Genomic DNA, 26172 nt, shown 5'->3' with positions numbered 1-26172 from the left:
AAGACGTTACATAAATTGCAATAATAAAGATGTTTAATGTACCCTAAGATTTTTTTTGTTGAAAAATAAAGCCAATAATGCCATTTTTTTGTGGTCCCTTTTTATTTAGACAAGCATCGAAATACATTTTGGTACCGGTACCAAAATATTGACGCACTAACCCCTCTGCCACCGTGAAGCCCAACTCCCACGCTAGTATTTTTGTTTTGCCTTTTTCTGTTATTTCCCCAGCTCTCATGCAAGCACTTTTGGTTTGTTTCTAGCTCCCATGCCGGTTCTGTTTGTTTGCCTTTTGTGCCTAGTACCAGTGTTTCTGTTCTTAGTCTGTTTTTAGTTTAAATAAACCATCATTTCTTACCTTCACGCTGTGTCCGAGCCCGATCTGCATCAAGGAAGAACAAACCGCATTACGATGCCCCAAAGACGTTACATAAATTGCATTAATAAAGATGTTTAATGTACCCTAAGATTTTTTTGTTAAAAAATAAAGCCAATAATGCCAATTTTTTGTGGTCCCTTTTTATTTAGACAAGCATTGAAATACATTTTGGTACCGGTACCAAAATATTGACGCACTAACCCCTCTGCCACCGTGAAGCCCAGCTCCCACGCTAGTTGTTTTGTTTTGCCTTTTTCTGTTATTTCCCCAGCTCTCATGCAAGCGCTTTTGGTTTGTTTCTAGCTCCCATGCTAGTTCTGTTTGTTTGCCTTTTGTGCTTAGTACCAGTGTTTCTGTTCTTAGTCTGTTTTTAGTTTAAATAAACCATCATTTCTTACCTTCACGCTGTGTCCGAGCCCGATCTGCATCAAGGAAGAACAAACCGCATTATGATGCCCCAATGACGTTACATAAATTGCAATAATAAAGATGTTTAATGTACCCTAAGATTTTTTTGTTAAAAAATAAAGCCAATAATGCCAATTTTTTGTGGTCCCTTTTTATTTAGACAAGCTGTGAAATACATTTTGGTACCGGTACCAAAATATTGACGCACTAACCCCTCTGCCACCGTGAAGCCCAGCTCCCACGCTAGTTGTTTTGTTTTGCCTTTTTCTGTTATTTCCCCAGTTCTCATGCAAGCGCTTTTGGTTTGTTTATAGCTCCCATGCTAGTTCTGTTTGTTTGCCTTTTGTGCTTAGTACCAGTGTTTCTGTTCTTAGCCTGTTTTTAGTTTAAATAAACCATCATTTCTTACCTTCACGCTGTGTCCGAGCCCGATCTGCATCAAGGAAGAACAAACCGCATCACGATGCCCCAAAGACGTTACATAAATTGCAATAATAAAGATGTTTAATGTACCCTGAGATTTTTTTGTTAAAAAGTAAAGCCAATAATGCCATTCTTTGTGGTCCCTTTTTATTTAGACAAGCATCGAAACACATTTTGGTACCGGTACCAAAATATTCACGCACTAACCCCTCTTCCACCGTGAAGCCCAGCTCCCACGCTAGTTGTTTTGTTATGCCTTTTTCTGTTATCTCCCCAGCTCTCATGCAAGCACTTTTGGTTTGTTTCTAGCTCCCATGCTAGTTCTGTTTGTTTGCCTTTTGTGCCTAGTACCAGTGTTTCTGTTCTTAGTCTGTTTTTAGTCTAAATAAACCATAATTTCTTACCTTCACGCTGTGTCCGAGCCCGATCTGCATGAAGGAAGAACAAACCGCATCACGATGCCTCAAAGACGTTACATAAATTGCAATAATAAATATGATTAATGTATCCTAAGATTTTTTTTGTTAAAAAATAAAGCCAATAATGCCATTTTTTGTGGTCCCTTTTTATTTAGACAAGCATCGAAATACATTTTGGTACCGGTACCAAAATATTGGTATAGGGACAACCCCACCCCAGATCTTACTAGAAGAGAAACACCTGTCGCAGCTCACAAACGACGCACTATATTAATTGGCCGGTTTATTTTCAATTAAAAATACTCTGATGGTTACACCAGAGTAGGTCTGAATGCTGACAATAATCAGCGGCTCTAAAATCTCCACTTTCACAGTCTGTCCACGCCAGGTCAGTGCAAACTTCAAATACTGTATCAAACCTATCGGAGTCTAAAAATGTCATTTAAAAAAACCCTCCTAGAAACATGAGGCTGTGTAAAAAGTCTGAATTGTCCCCTGTCAATATTTCAATGTTGTCTATTATTCCACTTAAACAGTCCAAAGCAGCCGGTGGTGTTGCATTGAAGGGAGTCACTGACTTTGACATGCCGGGCCGCTGCTCTTGGCCCCCGCCGCAGCCTTCTTGCGCCTCTTGTTGAGGAGCGGGTTGCTGGAGGTGTCCAGGTCCTTGATCTTCACCTGGTCGTAGTCCACGCGCATGGTCGCCAAGGCGCTGGTCATCTCCTCCTGGGACACGTCGGAAGGAAGACACACCGGCCGTTAAATGCGGAGGTGGCGGAATTGTATCCATATAGGGACAATTTTTTATAGAAATATTAAAATTAAGAATATTTAGTTATTTCCCCCCCACATACAACATTTTGTTTCAAGATTCCTGAGTTGATTATTGCTTGTTTTCAGAATAAAACCCTTTTTTTAATCATGTCAAATTATTTGTCCGTGCAACGAGTTAACGTCACTAAATTTTAGCATTTTCCCCCCCGAAAATATAGTCTTTATTTTGGCTCTTTTTTTGCAGTATATGAAATAATATGATAAAATGTAAATTACGACATTTTACAATAAAAATGTATACCAACTGAAGTAATTGTATTACTATATATGTACAGTATATATAAATATATATATATATATATATACATACATACACATATATATATATATATATATGTATACATATGTATATACACATGTATATATACACACACATATAAACGTATATACACATATATACGTGTATACACACATGTATATGTGTATACACACACATATACGTGTATACACACATATATATGTGTATACACACACATACTTGTATACATACACATATATATGTGTATACACACATATACGTGTATACACACACATATATACGTGTATACACACACATATACGTGTATACACACACATATATACGTGTATACACACATATATACGTGTATACACACATATATACGTGTATACACACATATATACGTGTATACACACATATATACGTGTATACACACACATATACGCGTATACACACATATACGCGTATACACACATATATACGTGTATACACACATATATACGTGTATACACACATATATACATGTATACACACATATACGCGTATACACACATATATACGTGTATACACACACATATACGTGTACACACGCACATATATACGTGTATACACGCACATACATACGTGTATACACACATATACGTGTATACACACATATATACGTGTATACACACATATATACGTGTATACACACATATATACGTGTATACACACATATACACGTGTATACACACATATACATGTGTATACACACATATACATGTGTATACACACATATACATGTGTATACACACATATACATGTGTATACACACATATACACGTGCATACACACATATACACGTGTATACACACATATACACGTGTATACACACATATACGTGTATACACACATATACGTGTATACACCCACATATATATGTGTATACACACATATAAACATGTATACACACATATATGTGTATACACACACGTGTATACACACACGTATATACGTGTATACACACATATATACGTGTATACAGACATATATGTGTGTATACAGACATATATACGTGTATACACACATATATACAGGTATTAACACATATATACGTGTATACACGCATATATACACACATATATACGTGTATACACACATATATACAGGTATTAACACATATATACGTGTATACACACATATATACGTGTATACACACATATATACGTGTATACACACATATATACGTGTATACACACATATATATATGTATACACACATATACGCGTATACACACATATATATACGTGTATACACACATATATACGTGCATACACACATATATACACATATATATACGTGTATACACACATATATACGTGCATACACACATATATACGTGCATACACACATATATACGTGCATACACACATATATACGTGCATACACACATATATACGTGCATACACACATATATACAAGTATACACACACACATACGTGTTTACACACATATGTATATACACACATATATATGTGTATACACACACATATATACGTGTTTACACACATATATACCTGTTTACACACATATATACGTGTATACACACATATATACGTGTATACACACATATATACGTGTTTACACACATATATACGTGTATACACACATATATACGTGTTTACACACATATATACGTGTATACACACACATATATACGTGTATAAACACACATATACACGTGTATACACACATATACGTGTATACACCCACATATATACGTGTATACACACATATAAACATGTATACACACATATACGTGTATACACACACGTATATACGTGTATACACACATATATACGTGTATACACACATATATACGTGTATACACACATATATACGTGTATACAGACATATATACGTGTATACACACATATATACATGTATACACACATATACGCGTATACACACATATATACGTGTATACACACATATATACATGTAAACACACATATACGCGTATACACACATATATATACGTGCATACACACATATATACGTGCATACACACATATATACAAGTATACACACACACATATACTAGTATACACACACATATACGTGTTTACACACATATGTATATACACACATATATATGTGTATACACACACATATATACGTGTTTACACACATATATACCTGTTTACACACATATATACCTGTTTACACACATATGTATATACACACATATATATGTGTATACACACACATATACGTGTATACACACATATATACGTGTATACACACATATATACGTGTTTACACACACATATATACGTGTTTACACACACATATATACGTGTATACACACATATATACGTGTATACACACACATATATACGTGTATAAACACACATATACACGTGTATACACACATATACGTGTATACACACATATACGTGTATACACCCACATATATACGTGTATACACACATATACGTGTATACACCCACATATATATGTGTATACACACACATATGTGTATACACACACGTATATACGTGTATACACACATATATACACACATATATACGTGTATACAGACATATATACGTGTATACAGACATATATACGTGTATACACACATATATACATGTATACACACATATACGCGTACACACACATATATATACGTGTATACACACATATATACGTGCATACACACATATATACAAGTATACACACACACATATACTAGTATACACACACACACATACTAGTATACACACACACATATACTAGTATACACACACATATACGTGTTTACACACATATGTATATACACATATATATATGTGTATACACACACATATATACGTGTTTACACACATATGTATATACACACATATATACCTGTTTACACACATATATACGTGTATACACACATATATACGTGTATACACACACATATATACGTGTATACACACACATATATATGTGTATACACACACATATACACGTGTATACACACACATATACACGTGTATACACACATATACACGTGTATACACACATATACGTGTATACACCCACATATATATGTGTATACACATATACACATGTATACACACACATATATGTGTATACACACACATACGTGTATACACACACATATATACGTGTATACACACACATCTACACTTGTATACACACAAAAACATGCGTATACACACATATACGTGTATACACACATATATACGTGTATACACACATATATACGTGTATACACACACATATATACGTGTATACACACACATATATACGTGTATAGACACATATATACGTGTATGAACAAATGTATACGTGTATACACAAATGTATACGTGTATACACAAATGTATATGTGTATACACAGACATATACGTGTATACACACATATATGTGTATACACACACATATTTGTATACACACACATATATGTGTATACACACACATGTGTGTATACACAAATATACATGTATACACGCACATATACGTGTATACACGCACATATATATGTGTGTACACACATGGTGTATCAAAATACATTTTGGTACTGGTAGCAAAATATTGGTATCAGGACAACCTTAATTAAATGTGATGTAGACCACAAGGAAGTGTTTTAGATGCAGAAAAATAATCATAATATGACCCCTTTAATGTTCCTTATAATCCGGTGCTCCTTCTGCATAAAAATATCCCCGAATAGACCCGTTCAACCACAGTGTGCCTTATGGTGTGAAAAATAAGGTAGGCTTAGTTTGTCAACTAAATATAACACAACCCTCCCATGCATGCATTCAGGCTTGGGCCATCAGCACAAAAAGGCAGTAGTAGTGTGTACTATTTATTACACCACCTGGGCTGGTCATGTAGTAACTATCAATGTGCAGGAAGTTGCAAATCAGTGCAGTTCCTCTAACTCTGCTAAACTTCCATTTTAGTGCAATAGATGTTGCTCATTTGCTTCTTCATTCTTACATCTGACAGTGAAGAGTCGGCAGTAGACTGCAAAAACTGAAATCTAAATAAGATGAAATATCTCAAAAAAGGGTGATATCTGCTTATTTTCTGTCTGATGAGATAATTGTTCTCACTAAGCAGATTTTAAGCTAAAGTGTTTTATTTGTTTGAAAGGTTTTGGTCCTAAATGATCGCAGTAAGACAGGGGTGTCCAAACTTTTTCCACAGAGGGCCGCTCACGGAAAAATGTAAGCATGCGGGGGCTATTTTGATATTTTTTATTTTCAAACCATAACAAAATATATGGATTTTTTTTAATCCTTAGGGCCCCTGGGGAACATAGAAGGCCTCAGTCACTTAAATGTTAAAAATAAGTCAAATTATTATTATTATTGAGGTTGATATAAAGTAAAACAAATAAGGTTTTATGCCTTTTCTGTCAAATACAACTTTGTTTTTTATAGTAAAACTGAAATATGCAGTATTTAGATACATAAATAGTACTTTATTGATTCCTTCAGGAGAGTTCCTTTATTTAGCAATCAAAGCCTCAAAGATTAATAATGCAGGACACCATTGATTTTAATTATTCAATATTTTTGAGTAATCACAGTAAAAAGTCAAATTAAATCCTACTAAATATATTTGAGATCCGAAAGGTTCCCCACTCATAAAGTGAAGCATTTTTATTCTTTTTATTTTTTACTTTTAACATTTAAATTTCAAGATCAACTTCCTATATTCTTCGATTTTAAGTTTGAACTATTATTTTGTTTGTTTTTATGCTCTTTTGTCAAAACGTTGATGTTTTTAATGGCAACCACACAACATATGCAATATTTTTTCCACATAAAACATTTTAAAGTGATAATTTTTTTTTGTTTTTTTTTATTTTTGTTTGAGCAATGGAAAAAAAGAAAATATAGACAAAATAAGAAAAAAAACAGCCTGCATGGCAGCTTTGTGTCAACATTGCCATTTTTTCTCATTAGATTTCACCTCATTCCACTTTTTTTAAATGTTATTTTATTTTTGCAATACTATCAATTTTGCAATTTTTGCAGAATTAGCTGCGGGCCGCAAATCGCCCCCGGGCCGCACGTTGGACACACCTGCAGTAAGATATTACAGCTTGTTGCTGAGATTTGATGACCTATATTGAGTAAAACATGCTTGAAACTAGAATATCAACTGTTGCAAAGCTGTGTCATCAACACTCTCAAGTATAAAACTACTTGAAACAAAAACCTCTATGTAGGTCTCACTTAGACCTACATTTCATAAATTGACATCCTTCAACAAAAATCAACAGGAAGTTGGCAAACACCCCTTTAAAACAAACGTTTCCTAAAATATGTCATTTTTGCCTCTTTGAGCTGTGATTTCACCTCCTTAAAATGCTTCAAAACTCACTAAACTGGACACACACATCAGGACTGGTGACAATTGCAATCTAACAAACCCCCCCCCCCCCCCCCCCCAAAAACCTCAAAATTGCGCTCTAGCGCCCCCTAAGAAAAAACACAGACAAAACTGCTTGTAACTTCCGTTAGGAATGTCGTAGAGACATGAAACAAACACCTCTATGTAGGTCTGACTTAGATCTATAATTCATAAAATAACATCCTTCAGCAAAAATCAACAGGAAGTTGGCAAACAGCCCTTTAAAACAAAAGTTTCCTAAAATATGTAATTTTTGCCTCTTTGAGCTGTAATTTGACCCCCTTAAAATGCTTCAAAACTCACCAAACTGGATACACACATCAGGACTGGCGAAAATTGCGATCCAATAAAAAAACCCAAAATTGCGCTCTAGCGCCCCCTAGAAATAAAACACTGACAAAACTGCTCTTGGGAATAAAACAGACAAAACTGCTTGTAACTTCCGGTAGGAATGTTGTAGCGACATGAAACAAAAACATCTATGTAGGTCTCACTTAGACCTACATTTCACTAATAGACATCCTTCAGCAACAATCAACAGGAAGTTGGCAATTACCCCTACAAAACAAAAGTTTTGTAAAAACCTGTCACCTTTTTTCAAAACATTATCTCCTCTGAGCGCGTTTGTTGTGTCGGCTTCAAACTCGCACAGGAAAGAGATTGAACCCTTCTGATTAAAAGTTGTGCAAAGAGTTTTTCTAACTGCTCCGGTTTTGATTTTACGAGCCTTCAAAAAACTTCTGCGCAGAAAGCACCAGCGTGACCACACAATGCAGAGAAGGTAGGTACTGTGCGGGTAAAAGATATGTTGACTGGGTGAAAGAAGGAGGCACCAGTTTTACTCCAGGATACAGAGAAGGTAGGTAATGTGCAGGTAAAGATATGTTGTCTGGGTGATGGCAGGAAGCACCAGCATGTATGGCTGAAAGAAAGAAGCACCAGTGTGACCCCAGGATGCAGGGAAGGTAGGTAATGTGCAGGTAAAGATATGTTGAATGGGTAAAGGCAGGAAACACCAGTAAAAGTCGGTCCCGTCCATCGCTGCTTGCAGCTTTAATTTGTTTCTTGTTTTTGAACACTTTTTGCAGTGTGAACCGACATCTGCGTCAACCTGAAAACTAAACTATTTTCAGAAATCGCCAAAAATTGAACTTCTCCCAACCTTTTATCCATCACGCTTGAGAGTAAGATGAAGAAAGACGTCGGTTATACGGAGTGAAATCTTAAAAGGACAACAGCATTGCGCAACAATCCTCCATGATATTACTCTCTATTATTATCTCTTATCACACCGGACTTGAACATTCAACTAATAAGAGGGATTGCTTCTCATTCCTTTCACACACAACTGTGATATGCAGTTGTGCAACACAGTGGCAAAACAAGTTGTGTGTCGCTTTTGTGCAAACATGTGTTTGTAAGCAGCAAAAAAAACGTTTTAATATCAACACTTTGTTTTGGTAAGGATGTCCCAATCAATATTTTGGCCTCAGATCAGACCCGATTTCAAGTCTCGGTTCGATACTTTGACAATAAATTATAGAATTGAAAATGATTTAGAGTGGGTAACTTCAGTAAACACTATTACATATTTGTATAAAGCAGGGTCTCGGTTTAATGCCCGCGAGTTTTACGAACCCTGTTTCCATATGAGTTGGGAAATTGTGTTAGATGTAAATATAAACGGAATACAATGATTTGCAAATCCTTTTCACCCATATTCAGTTGAATATGCTACAAAGACAACATATTTGATGCTCAAACTGATTTGTGCAAATAATCATTAACTTTAGAATTTGATGCCAGCAACACGTGACAAAGAAGCTGGGAAAGGTGGCAATATATACCGATAAAGTTGAGGAATGCTCGTCAAACACTTATTTGGAACATCCCACAGGTGTGCAGGCTAATTGGGAACAGGTGGGTGCCATGATTGGGTATAAAAACAGCTTCCCAAAAAAATGCTCAGTCTTTCGCAAGAAAGGATGGGGCGAGGTACACTCCTTTGTCCACAACTGCGTGAGCAAATAGTCAAACAGTTTAAGAACAACGTTTCTCAAAGTGCAATTGCAAGAAATTAGGGATTTCAACATCTACGGTCCATAATATCATCAAAAGGTTCAGAGAATCTGGAGAAATCACTCCACGTAATCGGCATGGCTGGAAACCAACATTGAATGATCGTGACCTTCGATGCCTCAGACGACACTGTATCCAAAACCGACATCAATCTCTAAAGGATATCACCACATGGGCTCAGGAACACTTCACAAAACCACTGTCACTAATTAAAGTTTGTCGCTACATCTGTAAGTGCAAGTTAAAGCTCTACTATGCAAAGCGAAAGCCATTTATCAACAACATCCAGAAACGCCGCCGGTTTCTCTGCGCCTCGAGATCATCTAAGATGGACTGATGCAAGCTTGAAAAGTGTTCTGAGGTCTGACAAGTCCACATTTCAAAATGTTTATGGAATTATTCGACATCGTGTCATCCGGACCAAAGGGAAGCGAACCATCCAGACTGTTATCGACGCGAAGTTCAAAAGCCAGCATCTGTGATGGTATGGGGGTGCATTAGTGCCCAAGGCATGGGTAACTTACACATCTGTGAAGGCACCATTAATGCTGAAAGGTACATACAGGTTTGGAACAACATATGCTGCCATCTAAGCGCCGTCTTTTTCATGTACGCCCCTGCTTATTTCAGCAAGACAATGCCAAGCCACATTCAGCACGTGTTACAACAGCAAGGTTTCGTAAAAAAAGAGTGCGGGTACTTTCCTGGCCCGCCTGCAGTCCAGACCTGTGTCCCATGGAAAACGTGTGGCGCATTATGAAGCGTAAAATACGACAGCGGAGACCCCGGACTGTTGAACGATTGAAGCTCTACATAAAACAAGAATAGGAAAGAATTCCACTTTCAAAGCTTCAACAATTAGTTTCCTCAGTTCCCAAACGTTTATTGAGTGTTGTTAAAAGAAAAGGTGATGTAACACAGTGGTGAACATGCCCTTTCCCAACTACTTTGGCACATGTTGCAGCCATGAAATTCCAAGTTAATTATTATTTGCAAAAAAAAAATAAAGTTTATGAGTTTGAACATCAAATATCTTGTCTTTGTAGTTCATTCAACTGAATATGGGTTGAAAAGTATTTGCAAATCATTGTACTCTGTTTATATTTACATCTAACACAATTTCCCAACTCATATGGAAACGAGGTTTGTACATATCTACGGCTTTTCACACACACAGAAGTGAATGCACGCATACTTGGTCAACACCCATACAGGTCACACTGAGGGTGGCCGTAAAAACAACTTTAACACTGTTACAAATATGCGGCACACAGTGAACCCACACCAAACAAGAATGACAAACACATTTCGGGAGAACATCCGCACCGTAACACAACACAAACACAACAGAACAAATACCCAGAATCCCTTGCAGCACTAACTCTTCCGGGACGCTACAATATACACCCCCCCGCAAACCCGATTATGTCACATCAAATATTCTACTTAAAAAAATATTTTTAGTGGAAGATTTGGCATATTTGTGTCTTTGCCATAAAAATTGTTTGACTAAAAAGGGCGGAAAACAAACAAACAAAAGAACAACGAAAAAATACTAAAACATTTTGAAATGAGGACTAGATTTGAAGTTGATGTAAACTCCAGAGATTTAAGCCTTAAATATAAAATGTATGTATGCCCTGGCACACCATTATCATCACTTCATGACCCAAGCAAAACACTTTTTTACACTTTTATACTGAAATAAATACACCTACAACTTATTAAATAAAAACATAGAAAAAACTACCAGCAGCGGTAAAGTTTAGATCCATGAAGGAAAGAAGAAAGTGAATGAATGTTTATGACTGAATACATTTACATATGCATACAAATTTGTCTTTTTTTATATTATTTCTTTTAAGGAATTAAGTAACATATATTACACTATTTCCAAAACACAACATATAATGTGAGATATAACAGGACAATGCATACCTTTATCTTTTGTTTTCAAAACGCTTACAAAAAAGTGGGACCCCAATAATTTACTGTGGGACCCCATTTTTATGACTTGATGGGGTCCCTGGGACCCCATTTCGAAACTTCCTAGCGCCAACCCTGCTGTCAACAGAGGAGAAAAAATGCTTTATTTGTGATTTAGGGCTATATAAATAAACATTGATTCATTGATTGACTGCTGTTGTTGTGTGTTGTTTTGTTGGGAGGACGTTAATGAAACTGCCTAACAATAAACCCACATAAGTGAAGTGAATTATATTTATATAGCGCTTTTCTCTATTGACTCAAAGTGCTTTACATAGTGAAACCCAATATCTAAGTTACATTTAAACCAGTGTGGGTGGCACTGGGAGCAGGTGGGTAAAGTGTCTTGCCCAAGGACACAACGGCAGTGACTAGGATGGCGGAAGCGGGAATCGAACCTGCAACCCTCAAGTTGCTGGCACGGCCACTCTACTAACCGAGCTATGCAAGTTCAAGTATCATTGGCAAATGTTCACCTATTCCCGGCCTTGGCACGCATGTACCGTATTTTTCGGACTATAAGTCGCAGTTTTTTTCATAGTTTGGCCGGGGGTGCGACTTATACTCAGGGGCGATAATGCGTGAAATTATTAACACATTACCGTAAAATATCAAATAATATTATTTAGCTGATTCACGTAAGAGACTAGACATGTAAGATTTCATGGGATTTATCAATTAGGAGTGACAGATTGTTTGGTAAACGTTATAGTTATTTGAATGACTCTTACCATAATATGTTAGGTTAACATAGCAGGCACCTTCTCAGTTGGTTATTTATGCCTCATATAACGTACACCAGGGGTCACCAACGCGGTGCCCGCGGGCACCAGGTCGCCCATAAGGACCAGATGAGTCGCCCGCTGGCCTGTTCTAAAAATAGCTCAAATAGCAGCACTTACCAGTGAGCTGCCTCAATTTTTTAAATTGTATTTATTTACTAGCAAGCTGGTCTCACTTTGCTCGACATTTTTAATTCTAAGAGAGACAAAACTCAAATAGATTTTGAAAATCCCAAAAAATATTTTAAAGAGTTGGTCTTTACTTGCTTAAATAAATTCATTTTTTTTTTTTACTTTGCTTCTTATAACTTTCAGAAAGACAATTTTACAGAAAAAATACAACCTTAAAAAGGATATACCTTTTTACCTTTTAAATTCCTTCCTCTTCTTTCCTGACAATTTAAATCAATGTTCAAGTATCTTTTTTTTTATTGCAAAGAATAATAAATACATTTTAATTAATTGTTCATTTTAGCTTCTGTTTTTTCAAAGAAGAATATTTGTGAAATATTTCTTCAAACTTATTGTGATTAAAATAAAATAAAAATATTCTAGCAAATCTAGAAAATCTGTAGAATCAAATATAAATCTTATTTTAAAGTCTTTTGAAATTATTTTAAAATTTTTAGTCTGGAAAATCTATAAGAAATAATGATTTGTCTTTGTTAGAAATATAGCTTGGTGCAATTTATTATATATTCTAACAAAGTGCAGATTGGATTTTAACCTATTTAAAACATGTCATCAAAATTCTAAAATGAAAAATTACTAATAACGTTCCATAAATTATTTTTTGAATTTTTTCAAAAAGATTCGAATTAGCTAGTTTTTCCCATCATTTTTTCAGTGGAATTTTGAATTTTAAAGAGTCGAAATTGAAGATAAAGTATGTTTCAAAATTAAATTTGAATTTTTTTCGTGTTTTCTTCTCTTTTAAACCGTTCAATTAAGTGTTTTTGTCATCATTTATTCTCTACAAAAAACCTTCCGTGAAAAGGAAAAAAAATGTTAGACTGAATGACAGACAGAAATACCCATTTTTTAATGTATATAGATTTATTTATTAAAGGTCAATTGAGCAAATTGGCTATTTCTGGTAATTTATTTAAGTGTGTATCAAACTGGTAGCCCTTCGCATTAATCAGTACCCAAGAAGTAGCTCTTGCTTTCAAAAAGGTTGGTAAACCCCTGCCGTACACTTATTCAGCCTGTTGTTCACTATTCTTTATTTATTTTAAATTGCCTTTCAAATGTCTATTCTTAGTGTTGGGTTTTATCAAATACTGTAAATTTCCCCCAAAAAATGTGACTCATCTGGTCCTTACTGTACTATGGACTGGATTCTCACTATTATGTTAGATTCACTATGAACTGGACTCTCAAATTATTATGTTAGATCCACTATGGACTGGACTTTCACTATTATGTTAGATCCACAATGGACTGGACTCTCACACTATTATGTTAGATCCACTATGGACTGGACTCTCACACTATTATGTTAGATCCACTATGGACTGGACTCTCACAATATTATGTTAGATCCACTATGGACTGGACTCTCACTATTATGTTAGATTCACTATGAACTGGACTCTCACAATATTATGCTAGATCCACAATGGACTGGACTCTCACACTATTATGTTAGATCCACTATGGACTGGACTCTCAATATTATGTTAGACCCACAATGGACTGGACTCTCACAATATTATGCTAGATCCACAATAGACTGGACTCTCACAATATTATGCTAGATCCACAATGGACTGGACTCTCACAATATTATGCTAGATCCACTATGGACTGGACTCTCACAATATTATGTTAGATCCACTATGGACTGGACTCTCACTATTATGTTAGATTCACAATGGACTGGACTCTCACACTATTATGTTAGATCCACTATGGACTGGACTCTCACTATTATGTTAGATTCACTATGGACTGGACTCTCACAATATTATGCTAGATCCACAATGGACTGGACTCTCACAATATTATGCTAGATCCACAATGGACTGGACAGTCACTATTATGTTATATCCTCTATGGACTGGACTCTCACAATATTATGTTAGATCCACTATGGACTGGACTGTCACTATTATGTTAGATTCACAATGGACTGGACTCTCACACTATTATGTTAGATCCACTATGGACTGGACTCTCACTATTATGTTAGATTCACTATGGACTGGACTCTCACAATATTATGCTAGATCCACAATGGACTGGACTCTCACTATTATGTTACATCCTCTATGGACTGGACTCTCACTATTATGTAAGATCCAATATGGACTGGACTCTCACCCTAGTATGTTAGATCCACTATGGACTGGATTCTTACAATACTATGTTAGATCCACTATGGACTGGACTCTCACACCATTATGTTAGATCCACTATGGACTGGACTCTCACTATTATGTTAGATTCACTATGAACGGGACTCTCACAATATTATGCTAGATCCACAATGGCCTGGACAGTCACTATTATGTTATATCCTCAATGGACTGGACTCTCACAATATTATGCTAGATCCACAATGGACTGGACTCTCACAATATTATGCTAGATCCACAATGGACTGGACTCTCACACTATTATGTTAGACCCACAATGGACTGGACTCTCACACTATTATGCTAGATCCACAATGGACTGGACAGTCACTGTTATGTTATATCCTCTATGGACTGGACTCTCACAATATTAAGTTAGATCCACTATGGACTGGACTCTCACACTATTATGTTAGATCCACTATGGACTGGACTCTCACAATATTATGTTAGATCCACTATGGACTGGACTCTCACTATTATGTTAGATTCACTATGAACTGGACTCTCACAATATTATGCTAGATCCACAATGGACTGGACTCTCACACTATTATGTTAGATCCACTATGGACTGGACTCTCAATATTATGTTAGACCCACAATGGACTGGACTCTCACAATATTATGCTAGATCCACAATGGACTGGACTCTCACAATATTATGCTAGATCCACAATGGACTGGACTCTCACAATATTATGCTAGATCCACTATGGACTGGACTCTCACAATATTATGTTAGATCCACTATGGACTGGACTCTCACTATTATGTTAGATTCACAATGGACTGGACTCTCACACTATTATGTTAGATCCACTATGGACTGGACTCTCACTATTATGTTAGATTCACTATGGACTGGACTCTCACAATATTATGCTAGATCCACAATGGACTGGACAGTCACTATTATGTTATATCCTCTATGGACTGGACTCTCACAATATTATGTTAGATCCACTATGGACTGGACTGTCACTATTATGTTAGATTCACAATGGACTGGACTCTCACACTATTATGTTAGATTCACTATGGACTGGACTCTCACAATATTATGTTAGATTCACTATGAACTGGACTCTCACAATATTATGCTAGATCCACAATGGACTGGACTCTCACACTATTATGTTAGATCCACTATGGACTGGACTCTCAATATTATGTTAGACCCACAATGGACTGGACTCTCACAATATTATGCTAGATCCACAATGGACTGGACTCTCACAATATTATGCTAGATCCACAATGGACTGGACTCTCACAATATTATGCTAGATCCACTATGGACTGGACTCTCACAATATTATGTTAGATCCACTATGGACTGGACTCTCACTATTATGTTAGATTCACAATGGACTGGACTCTCACACTATTATGTTAGATCCACTATGGACTGGACTCTCACTATTATGTTAGATTCACTATGGACTGGACTCTCACAATATTATGCTAGATCCACAATGGACTGGACTCTCACAATATTATGCTAGATCCACAATGGACTGGACAGTCACTATTATGTCATATCCTCTATGGACTGGACTCTCACAATATTATGTTAGATCCACTATGGACTGGACTGTCACTATTATGTTAGATTCACAATGGACTGGACTCTCACACTATTATGTTAGATCCACTATGGACTGGACTCTCACTATTATGTTAGATTCACTATGGACTGGACTCTCACAATATTATGCTAGATCCACAATGGACTGGACTCTCACTATTATGTTACATCCTCTATGGACTGGACTCTCACTATTATGTAAGATCCAATATGGACTGGACTCTCACCCTAGTATGTTAGATCCACTATGGACTGGATTCTTATAATACTATGTTAGATCCACTATGGACTGGACTCTCACACTATTATGTTAGATCCACTATGGACTGGACTCTCACTATTATGTTAGATTCACTATGAACGGGACTCTCACAATATTATGCTAGATCCACAATGGCCTGGACAGTCACTATTATGTTATATCCTCTATGGACTGGACTCACAATATTATGCTAGATCCACAATGGACTGGACTCTCACAATATTATGCTAGATCCACAATGGACTGGATTCTCACACTATTATGTTAGACCCACAATGGACTGGACTCTCACACTATTATGCTAGATCCACAATGGACTGGACAGTCACTGTTATGTTATATCCTCTATGGACTGGACTCTCACAATATTAAGTTAGATCCACTGTGGACTGGACTCTCACTATTATGTTAGATCCACTATGGACTGGACTCTCACAATATTATGCTAGATCCACTATGGACTGGACTCTCACTATTACGTTAGATCCACTATGGACTGGACTCTCACTATTATGTTAGATCCACTATGGACTGGACTCTCACTATTATGTTAGATCCACTATGGACTGGACTCTCACAATATTACGTTGCATCCACAATGGACTGGACTCTCACACTATTATGTTAGATCCACTATGGACTGGACTCTCACTATTATGTTAGATCCACTATGGACTGGACTCTCACTATTATGTTAGATCCAGTGCGACTTATATATGTTTTTTTCCTTCTTTATTATGCATTATCGGCAGGTGTTACTTATACTGCGGAACGACTTATACTCCGAAAAATACGGTATGTGTCCTCTTTTTGGGATTTCACAATATGGTCAGCCTCGCCGACATTATTATGGTTGAACCATCTTCATGGTAGACAAACAATTACTACCACAATGCATTTTAGGTACAAACTTTTTTTTTTTGTAGTTTGGATGTAACTACTAGTGTGTGTAATAATTATGTTGGTATTACAACTACTTTGTTGTGATTTGTTCTGTAATGTCGCCCAATGACCAGAGGGGGTCAGTGTTGGTGCAGTTCAGACCTTGACGTCCTCCCACATCTCTCTGTCCTCAGTCAGCACCCTGGTGGTGTGGAGTGGCGTGGAGGGAACCGCCATGGACTGCTGCAGAGTGCAACAACAACAACAACAACAACAACAACAACACAAATACACACAGCTGTGTTGATTAAACAACAAGTAGTAGCAGGATTAAATATTGCATGTGTGTGGCAAAGTAAACTTACACTAATCCAAGGGTGATTCATAAACTGGGTGATGGTCATTCTCTCATTGGGGTCCGTCTTCAGCAGCTGGTTAATCAAGTCTTTACCTAGTCGAGGAAACAAAACTTAAGTTTGATCATATTATGTCTAAACTGGCTCACCTGCACTGACTTCCTGTGCACTTAAGATGTGACTTTAAAGTTTTACTACTTACGTATAAAATACTACACGGTCTATCTTGAAGAAATCGGCAAGAAATCCGCGTTCAAAGAACTCCGGCTTATTAGTGATTCCCAGAGCCCAAAAAAAGTATAGAGCGTTTTCTATTGGGGCTCCAGTACTCTGGAACAGTTCGCGATGCTACCTCAGTAAAAGCATTTAAGTCCCATCTTAAAACTCATTTGTATACTGTAGCCTTTAAATAGACCCCCCTTTTTAGACCAGTTGATCTGCCGTTTTTATTTTGCTCTGCCCCGTTCTCCTTCTTGGAGGGAGGTCACAGGTTCGGTGGCCACGTATGAAGCCGGGACCCGGGGTAGACCGCTCGTCTGTGCATCGGTTGGGGACATCTCCGCGCTGCTGACCCGTCTCCGTTAGAGATGGTCTCCTGCTGGCCCCACTATGGACTGAACTGTCACTATTATGTTAGATCCACTATGGACTGAACTGTCACTATTATGTTAGATCCACTATGGACTGAACTGTCACTATTACGTTAGATCCACTATGGACTGGACTGTCACTATTATGTTAGATCCACTATGGACTGGACTGTCACTATTATGTTAGATCCACTATGGACTGGACTTTCACTATTATGTTGGATTCAATATGGACAGGAATCTCATTATTATGTTAGATCCACTATGGACTGGACTATCACAATATTATGTTAGATCCACTATGGACTGAACTGTCACTATTATGTTAGATTCACAATGGACTGAACTGTCACTATTATGTTGGATCCACTATGGACTGGACTGTCACTATTATGTTAGATCCACTATGGACTGGACTTTCACTATTATGTTGGATCCAATATGGACAGGAATCTCATTATTATGTTAGATCCACTATGGACTGGACTATCACAATATTGTGCTAGATCCACAATGGACTGGACTCACAATATTATGTTAGATCCACTATGGACTGAACTGTCACTATTATGTTAGATCCACTATGGACTGAACTGTCACTATTATGTTAGATCCACTATGGACTGGACTGTCACTATTATGTTAGATCCACTATGGACTGGACTGTCACTATTATGTTAGATCCACTATGGACTGGACTGTCACTATTATGTTAGATCCACTATGGACTGGACTTTCACTATTATGTTGGATCCAATATGGACAGGAATCTCATTATTATGTTAGATCCACTATGGACTGGACTATCACAATATTGTGCTAGATCCACAATGGACTGGACTCTCACTATTATGTTGGATCCACTAAGGTCTGGACTCTTACACTATTAAGCTAGATCCACTATGGACTGGACTCTCACACTATTATGTTAGACCCACTATGGACTGGACTCTCACTATTATGTTAGATCCACTACGGACTGGACTCTCACTATTATGTTAGATCCACTATGGACTGGACTCTCACTATTATGTTAGATCCACTATGGACTGGACTCTCAATATTATGTTAAATCCACTATGGACTGGACTCTCACAATATTATGCTAGATCCACTATGGACTGGACTCTCACTATTATGTTAGATCCACTATGGACTGGACTCTCACTATATTGTGCTAGATCCACAATGGACTGGACGCACACTATTATGTTGGATCCACTATGGACTGGACTCTCACTATATTGTGCTAGATCCACAATGGACTGGACGCACACTATTATGTTAGATCCACTATGGACTGGACTCTCACTATATTGTGCTAGATCCACAATGGACTGGACGCACACTATTATGTTAGATCCACTATGGACTGGACTCTCACTATTATGTTAGATCCACTATGGACTGGACTCTCACACTATTATGTTAGATCCACTATGGACTGGACTCTCACTATTATGTTAGGATTGACAGACAAATTGGAGCTAGACCAGTGGTGTCAAAGTCAAGGCCCGGGGGCCAGACCCACCCCGGGAATGAATGATCTATGGCCCCCGGGATGATAGGTGATTAGTATTAGAAACGGCCCACAGGCCACAGCCGCCTGCTGCTGTTTTGCACGCACTAATACTCCATCAGTGTTGGCGCTAGGAAGTTTCACGTAATAAAAATTAGGCCCCGTAGTACATTTTTGAGGTCCCACTTTTTTGTAAGCGTTTTGAAAACAAATGATAAATGTATGCATTAGCCTGTTGTATCTCACATTGTGTTTTGGAAAAAGGTTGTCATAAACAATACTTATTTCATTAAAAATATATATCTATAAATGAAAACACATTTTTATGCATATGTACATGTATTCAGTTAGAAATATTAATTCATTTTCTTCTTTCCTTCATGGATCTAAACCAGGAGTCGGCAACCCAAAATGTTGAGAAAGCCACATTGGACCAAAAATACAAAAACAAATCTGTCTGGAGCCGCAAAAAATTAAAAGCCATATTACATACAGATAGTGTGTCATGAGATATAAATTGAATTATGAGGACTTAAAATGAAACTAAATGAGCTCAAATATAGCTACAAATCAGGCACCGTAATGCAATATGTACATATAACTAGCCTAAATAGTGAAGTGAATTATATTTATATAGCGCTTTTCTCAAGTGACTCAAAGCGCTTTACATAGTGAAACCCAATATCTAAATTACATTTAAACCAGTGTGGGTGGCACTGGGAGCAGGTGGGTAAAGTGTCTTGCCCAAGGACACAACGGCAGTGACTAGGATGGCGGAAGCGGGAATTGAACCTGCAACCCTCAAGTTGCTGGCACGGCCACTCTACCAACCGAGCTATACCGCCCCAAATAGCATGTTAGCATCAATTAGCTTACAGTCATGCAGTGACCAAATATGTCTGGTTAGCACTCCACACAAGTCAATAACATCAACAAAACTCCCCTTTGTGCATTCTCGCACAGCGTTAAAAGTTTGGTGGACAAAATGAGACAGAAAAAGAAGTGGCATAAAACACGTCTTAGACAGTCGGAGAAAGTTATGCATGTAAACAAACTAGGGTGAGTTCAAGGACCGCCATAATGAGTAAGACAAAACGGCGCTCGCCAAATACTCGAATCAGTGAAGCATGTTTAATATAAACAGTGTGCTTTATAACAATTAGGGAGGTTTGGGTCATGTTTGTCCTCCTACAGAAACCAAATTAAAACAAAAGATGTATTTTATTTCCCCTCATTTCCATTTTTCATATATTTTTGAAAAAGCTCCAGAGAGCCACTAGGGCGGCGCTAAAGAGCCGCATGCGGCTCCAGGGCCACTGTGACACTATTGTTAATGGTTACATTTTTTTTATTACTGTTTTTAATGAGGGATATTTAATCACTGCTATTTTGACATTGTTTCTCTACTTATAGATTGTACCGTGTCATGTTTGTGTGTCCTCATTTGCTCATTTGTGTGTCCTCATTTGTTTATTGCTATTCTGAATGTTGCTGGGTCGGGTTTGGTTTTGGAATTGGATTGCAGTGTTATGGTATTGTTGTGTATTGATTAAGAAATTCATAAAAAATAAATAAATAAAATAAAATAAAGATAAACCAGGCATAGTCAATTATTTTGACTCGGGGGGCCACATTTAGGGAAAAAAATATGTCTGGGGGCTGGTATATTTATTTTTAGGAACACTAATAGAAAACCTCAAAATAATGTCTGATTGAACGTTAAAAACGTTATGACAGATCGCCTTAAAAGGATAAAACACTGAATATTGACAAAATATGAACGTCACACCCTTTTTCGATCGTCACATTTTACAATGTAAAATACGGCGGTATAGCTCGGTTGGTAGAGTGGCCGTGCCAGCAACTTGAGGGTTGCAGGTTCGATTCCCGCTTCCGCCACCCTAGTCGCTGCCGTTGTGTCCTTGGGCAAGACACTTTACCCACCTACTCCCAGTGCCACCCACACTGGTTTAAATGGAACTTAGATATTGGGTTTCACTATGTAAAGCGCTTTGAGTCACTAGAGAAAAGCGCTATATAAATATAATTCACTTCACAATCAAGTGAAACGCAACAAAAATGCAACAAACAGTAAAATATGAACACGAAAGGTACAAAATAAAGCCACCTACAATCTGATATACCGTATTTCCTTGAATTGCCGCAAGGGGCGCTAATTATTTTAAAACCTCTTTTCCCTTCTGCGCTTACCAAAGGCATGCGGTAAAAGTAAGCCTCCATCCATCCATTTTTTTACCGCTTAATCCCTTTTGAAGTCGCGGGGGTGGCTGCCGCCTATCTAAGCATGCGCTAATTATTTCAAAACCTCTTCTCATTACGGCACTTACCAAAGGCATGCAGTAAAAATTTGAGTGTGATGTAAGCTTGGACCTTAAATCCTACTGAATAGCTCTTAATCTTCTTCCCTTTATGCGATTTCAAATTACCGGTATTGAAATCAGCCGCCTCCATTTTGAAAAATGATGACAGGGGAAGTGTCACTCGTGACGTGACGAGTTTGACCCGGCGGTAATACTAAGCATGCGCGAATTATTTTGCGAAACGAGTTTGACCCGGCAGTAATTCAAGGAAATACGGTAAGTGATAAGCTTTAGAACTTTGTTGTAAAAGTTTTCTTCTGCTTCTGTGGAAACACTTCCCGGACTCACTGTTTGGTGCCTCGTCGGAGCTGCTGTGACGTAGATTACCATAGTAACTAATTAGATGACCATCGTAACTAATTAATGACCATAGTAACTAATTAGATTACCATAGTAACTAATTAGATGACCATCGTAACTAATTAATGACCATAGTAACTAATTAGATGACCATAGTAACTAATTAGATGACCATTGTAACTAATTAATGACCATAGTAACTAATTAGATTACCATAGTAACTAATTAGATGACCATCGTAACTAATTAATGACCATAGTAACTAATTAGATTACCATAGTAACTAATTAGATGACCATCGTAACTAATTAATGACCATAGTAACTAATTAGATGACCATAGTAACTAATTAGCTGACCATCGTAACTAATTCATGACCATAGTAACTAATTAGATGACCATCATAACAAATTAATGACCAGAGTAGTTAATTAGATTACCATAGTAACTAATTGGATGAGATAGGCGCCAGCGCCCCCCGCGACCCCGAAAGGGAATAAGCGGTAGGAAATGGATGGATGGATGGACTAATTAGATGACCATAGTAACTAATTAATGACCATAGTTACTAATTAGATGACCATCGTAACTAATTAGATGACCATCGTAACTAATTAATGACCATAGCAACTAATTAGATTACCATAGTAACTAATTAGATGACCATAGTAACTAATTAGATTACCATAGTAACTAATTAGATGACCATGGTAACTAATTAGATTACCATAGTAACTAATTAGATGACCATAGTAACTAATTAGATGACCATAGTAACTAATTGGATTACCATAGTAACTAATTAGATGACCATAGTAACCAATTAGATGACCATAGTAACTAATTACATGACCATCGTAACTTATTAATGACCATAGTAACTAATTAGATGACCATAGTAACTAATTAGATGACCATAGTAACTAATTAGATGACCATAGTAACTAATTAGATTACCATAGTAACTGGTATATCATCCCAAAGCTCAGATTCCAAGCATTGAAATACTTTGCACAGTTCAAGACTTTGGTCCTTGGAAAACATGACTGCACATCATAATGGCAGCTACACTTTCCATCTTAAAAATTTTAAAAAAATATTTGTGAATGTCCGGCGGGCCAGATTGAAAAGCTTAACGGGCCGCATGTGGTCCCCAGTCCTTAATTTGCCCAGGTCTGGTCCAAACCTTCCCGCTGCCGGTATTTTTTTTCTATATTTTTATTGTATTACCTTCAAAATGTGTTTGTTCTATTTTTGGCCAAAGTAAGACAAAGAAAACAACCGGAAGTTGTCTTTATTTTTTAGTTTTAATGCCATGATTTTAATAGTCCAACCCGCGTGTGCAGATATTTGACTACATGTGGCCCCTGAGTCTAAATGAGTTTGACACCCCCGAGCTTCAAAACGTGCTGACATAGCCATACTGCCATCTAGTGGTGTTTTGTAGACATTGTTTGAATTGGGGCTTGTAAATTGTGTTTTTTATCAGGGTTGTAACGGTATTGTGGTTTCAAAATCTTGACAATAAAGCCGTGACGCTTGACCCTATCAAACGAAAACTTGATAAGTGTAGTTTTTTTAGGCACTTTTGCTTTGGCGAGTGTGAAAATAAACTACATTACCAGAATCCAATTAATTAAATTTAAACTTGAAGCATCCAACAAAGATTTGAAGTGAATTATATTTATATAGCGCTTTTTGAGGTGGCGACTTGTCCAAGGTGTACCCCCCGCGACCCCAAAAGAGAATAAGCAGTAGAAAATGGATGGATGGATGGGTTTTTTTCTCTAGTGACTCAAAGCGCTTTACATAGTGAAAATAGAAAAATAATTTTGAATGTGTTTGTGTGTTTTTCAGTAGAACCATTTAAGTCTCACCTTAAAACTCATTTGTATACTCTAGCCTTTAAATAGACCTTTTCAGACAGGTTGATCTGTCGCTTCTTTTCTTTTTTCTCCTATGTCCACCCCCTCCCTTGTGGAGGGGGTCCGGTCCGATGACCATGGATGAAGTACTGGCTGTCCAGAGTCGAGACCCAGGATGGACCGCTCGCCTGTGTATCGGTTGGGGAGATCTCTACGCTGCTGATCCGCCTCCGCTTGAGATGGTTTCCTGTGGACGGGACTCTCGCTGCTGTCTTGGATCCGCTTGAACTGAACTCTCGCGGCTGTGTTGGAGCCACTATGGATTGAACTTTCACAGTATCATGTTAGACCCGCTCGACATCCATTGCTTTCGGTCCCCTAGAGGGGGGGGGGGGTTGCCCACATCTGAGGTCCTCTCCAAGGTTTCTCATAGTCAGCATTGTCACTGGCGTCCCACTGGGTGTGAATTCTCCCTGCCCACTGGGTGTGAGTTTTCCTTGCCCTTTTGTGGGTTCTTCCGAGGATGTTGTAGTCGTAATGGTTTGTGCAGTCCTTTGAGACATTTGTGATTTGGGGCTATATAAATAAACATTGACTGATTTTTGTTTTTTTAATAATACTTGGTTAAAATATTTCAGCATAAGTACTTCAAAACATTTTTTTTAGCACATTTAAAACAACTGCGATAATAATGATCCATCCATCCATCCATCTTCTTCCGCTTATCCAAGGTGGGGTCGCGGGGGCAGGAGCCTAAGCAGGGAAGCCCAGACTTCCCTCTCCCCAGCCACTTTGTCCAGCTCTTCCCGGGGGATCCCGAGGCGTTCCCAGGGCAGACCTGGGTCTTCCCCGTAGCCTCCTACCAGTGGGACGTGCCCTAAACACCTCCCTAGGGAGGCGTTCGTGTGGCATCGTGACCAGATGCTCGAACCACCTCATCTGGCTCCTCTCCATGTGGAGGAGCAGCGGCTTTACTTTGAGTCCCTCCCGGATGACAGAGCTTCTCACCCTATCTCTAAGGGAGAGCCCCTGAGGCAGAGAAACAGCCCCAAAGCATGATTGACCCCCCACCATGTTGTTCTTCTCCTTGTAAG

General features: G+C 37.7%; 1 protein-coding gene across 1 annotated transcript; it reads right to left on the bottom strand.

Moving 5' to 3' along the window:
- Nucleotides 1–1754: 1754 nt before the first annotated feature.
- LOC133535405 (MAP kinase-activated protein kinase 3-like) lies at nt 1755–18544 on the bottom strand. The gene is made up of 3 exons (XM_061875228.1): nt 18433–18544; nt 18230–18310; nt 1755–2355 (listed from the first exon to the last, which is right to left on the bottom strand). Exons 1-3 carry the CDS (start codon nt 18469–18471, stop codon nt 2200–2202), a joined length of 276 nt encoding a protein of 91 aa, XP_061731212.1. The 5' UTR covers nt 18472–18544; the 3' UTR covers nt 1755–2199.
- Between the last annotated feature and the right edge of the window lie 7628 nt (nt 18545–26172).

The sequence above is a fragment of the Nerophis ophidion genome, linkage group LG16 (assembly GCF_033978795.1).
Source record: "Nerophis ophidion isolate RoL-2023_Sa linkage group LG16, RoL_Noph_v1.0, whole genome shotgun sequence".
Classification (NCBI taxonomy): domain Eukaryota; kingdom Metazoa; phylum Chordata; class Actinopteri; order Syngnathiformes; family Syngnathidae; genus Nerophis; species Nerophis ophidion.
Note: the sequence above shows the minus strand (reverse complement) of the source record. Positions and strands in the feature narration are given on the sequence as shown.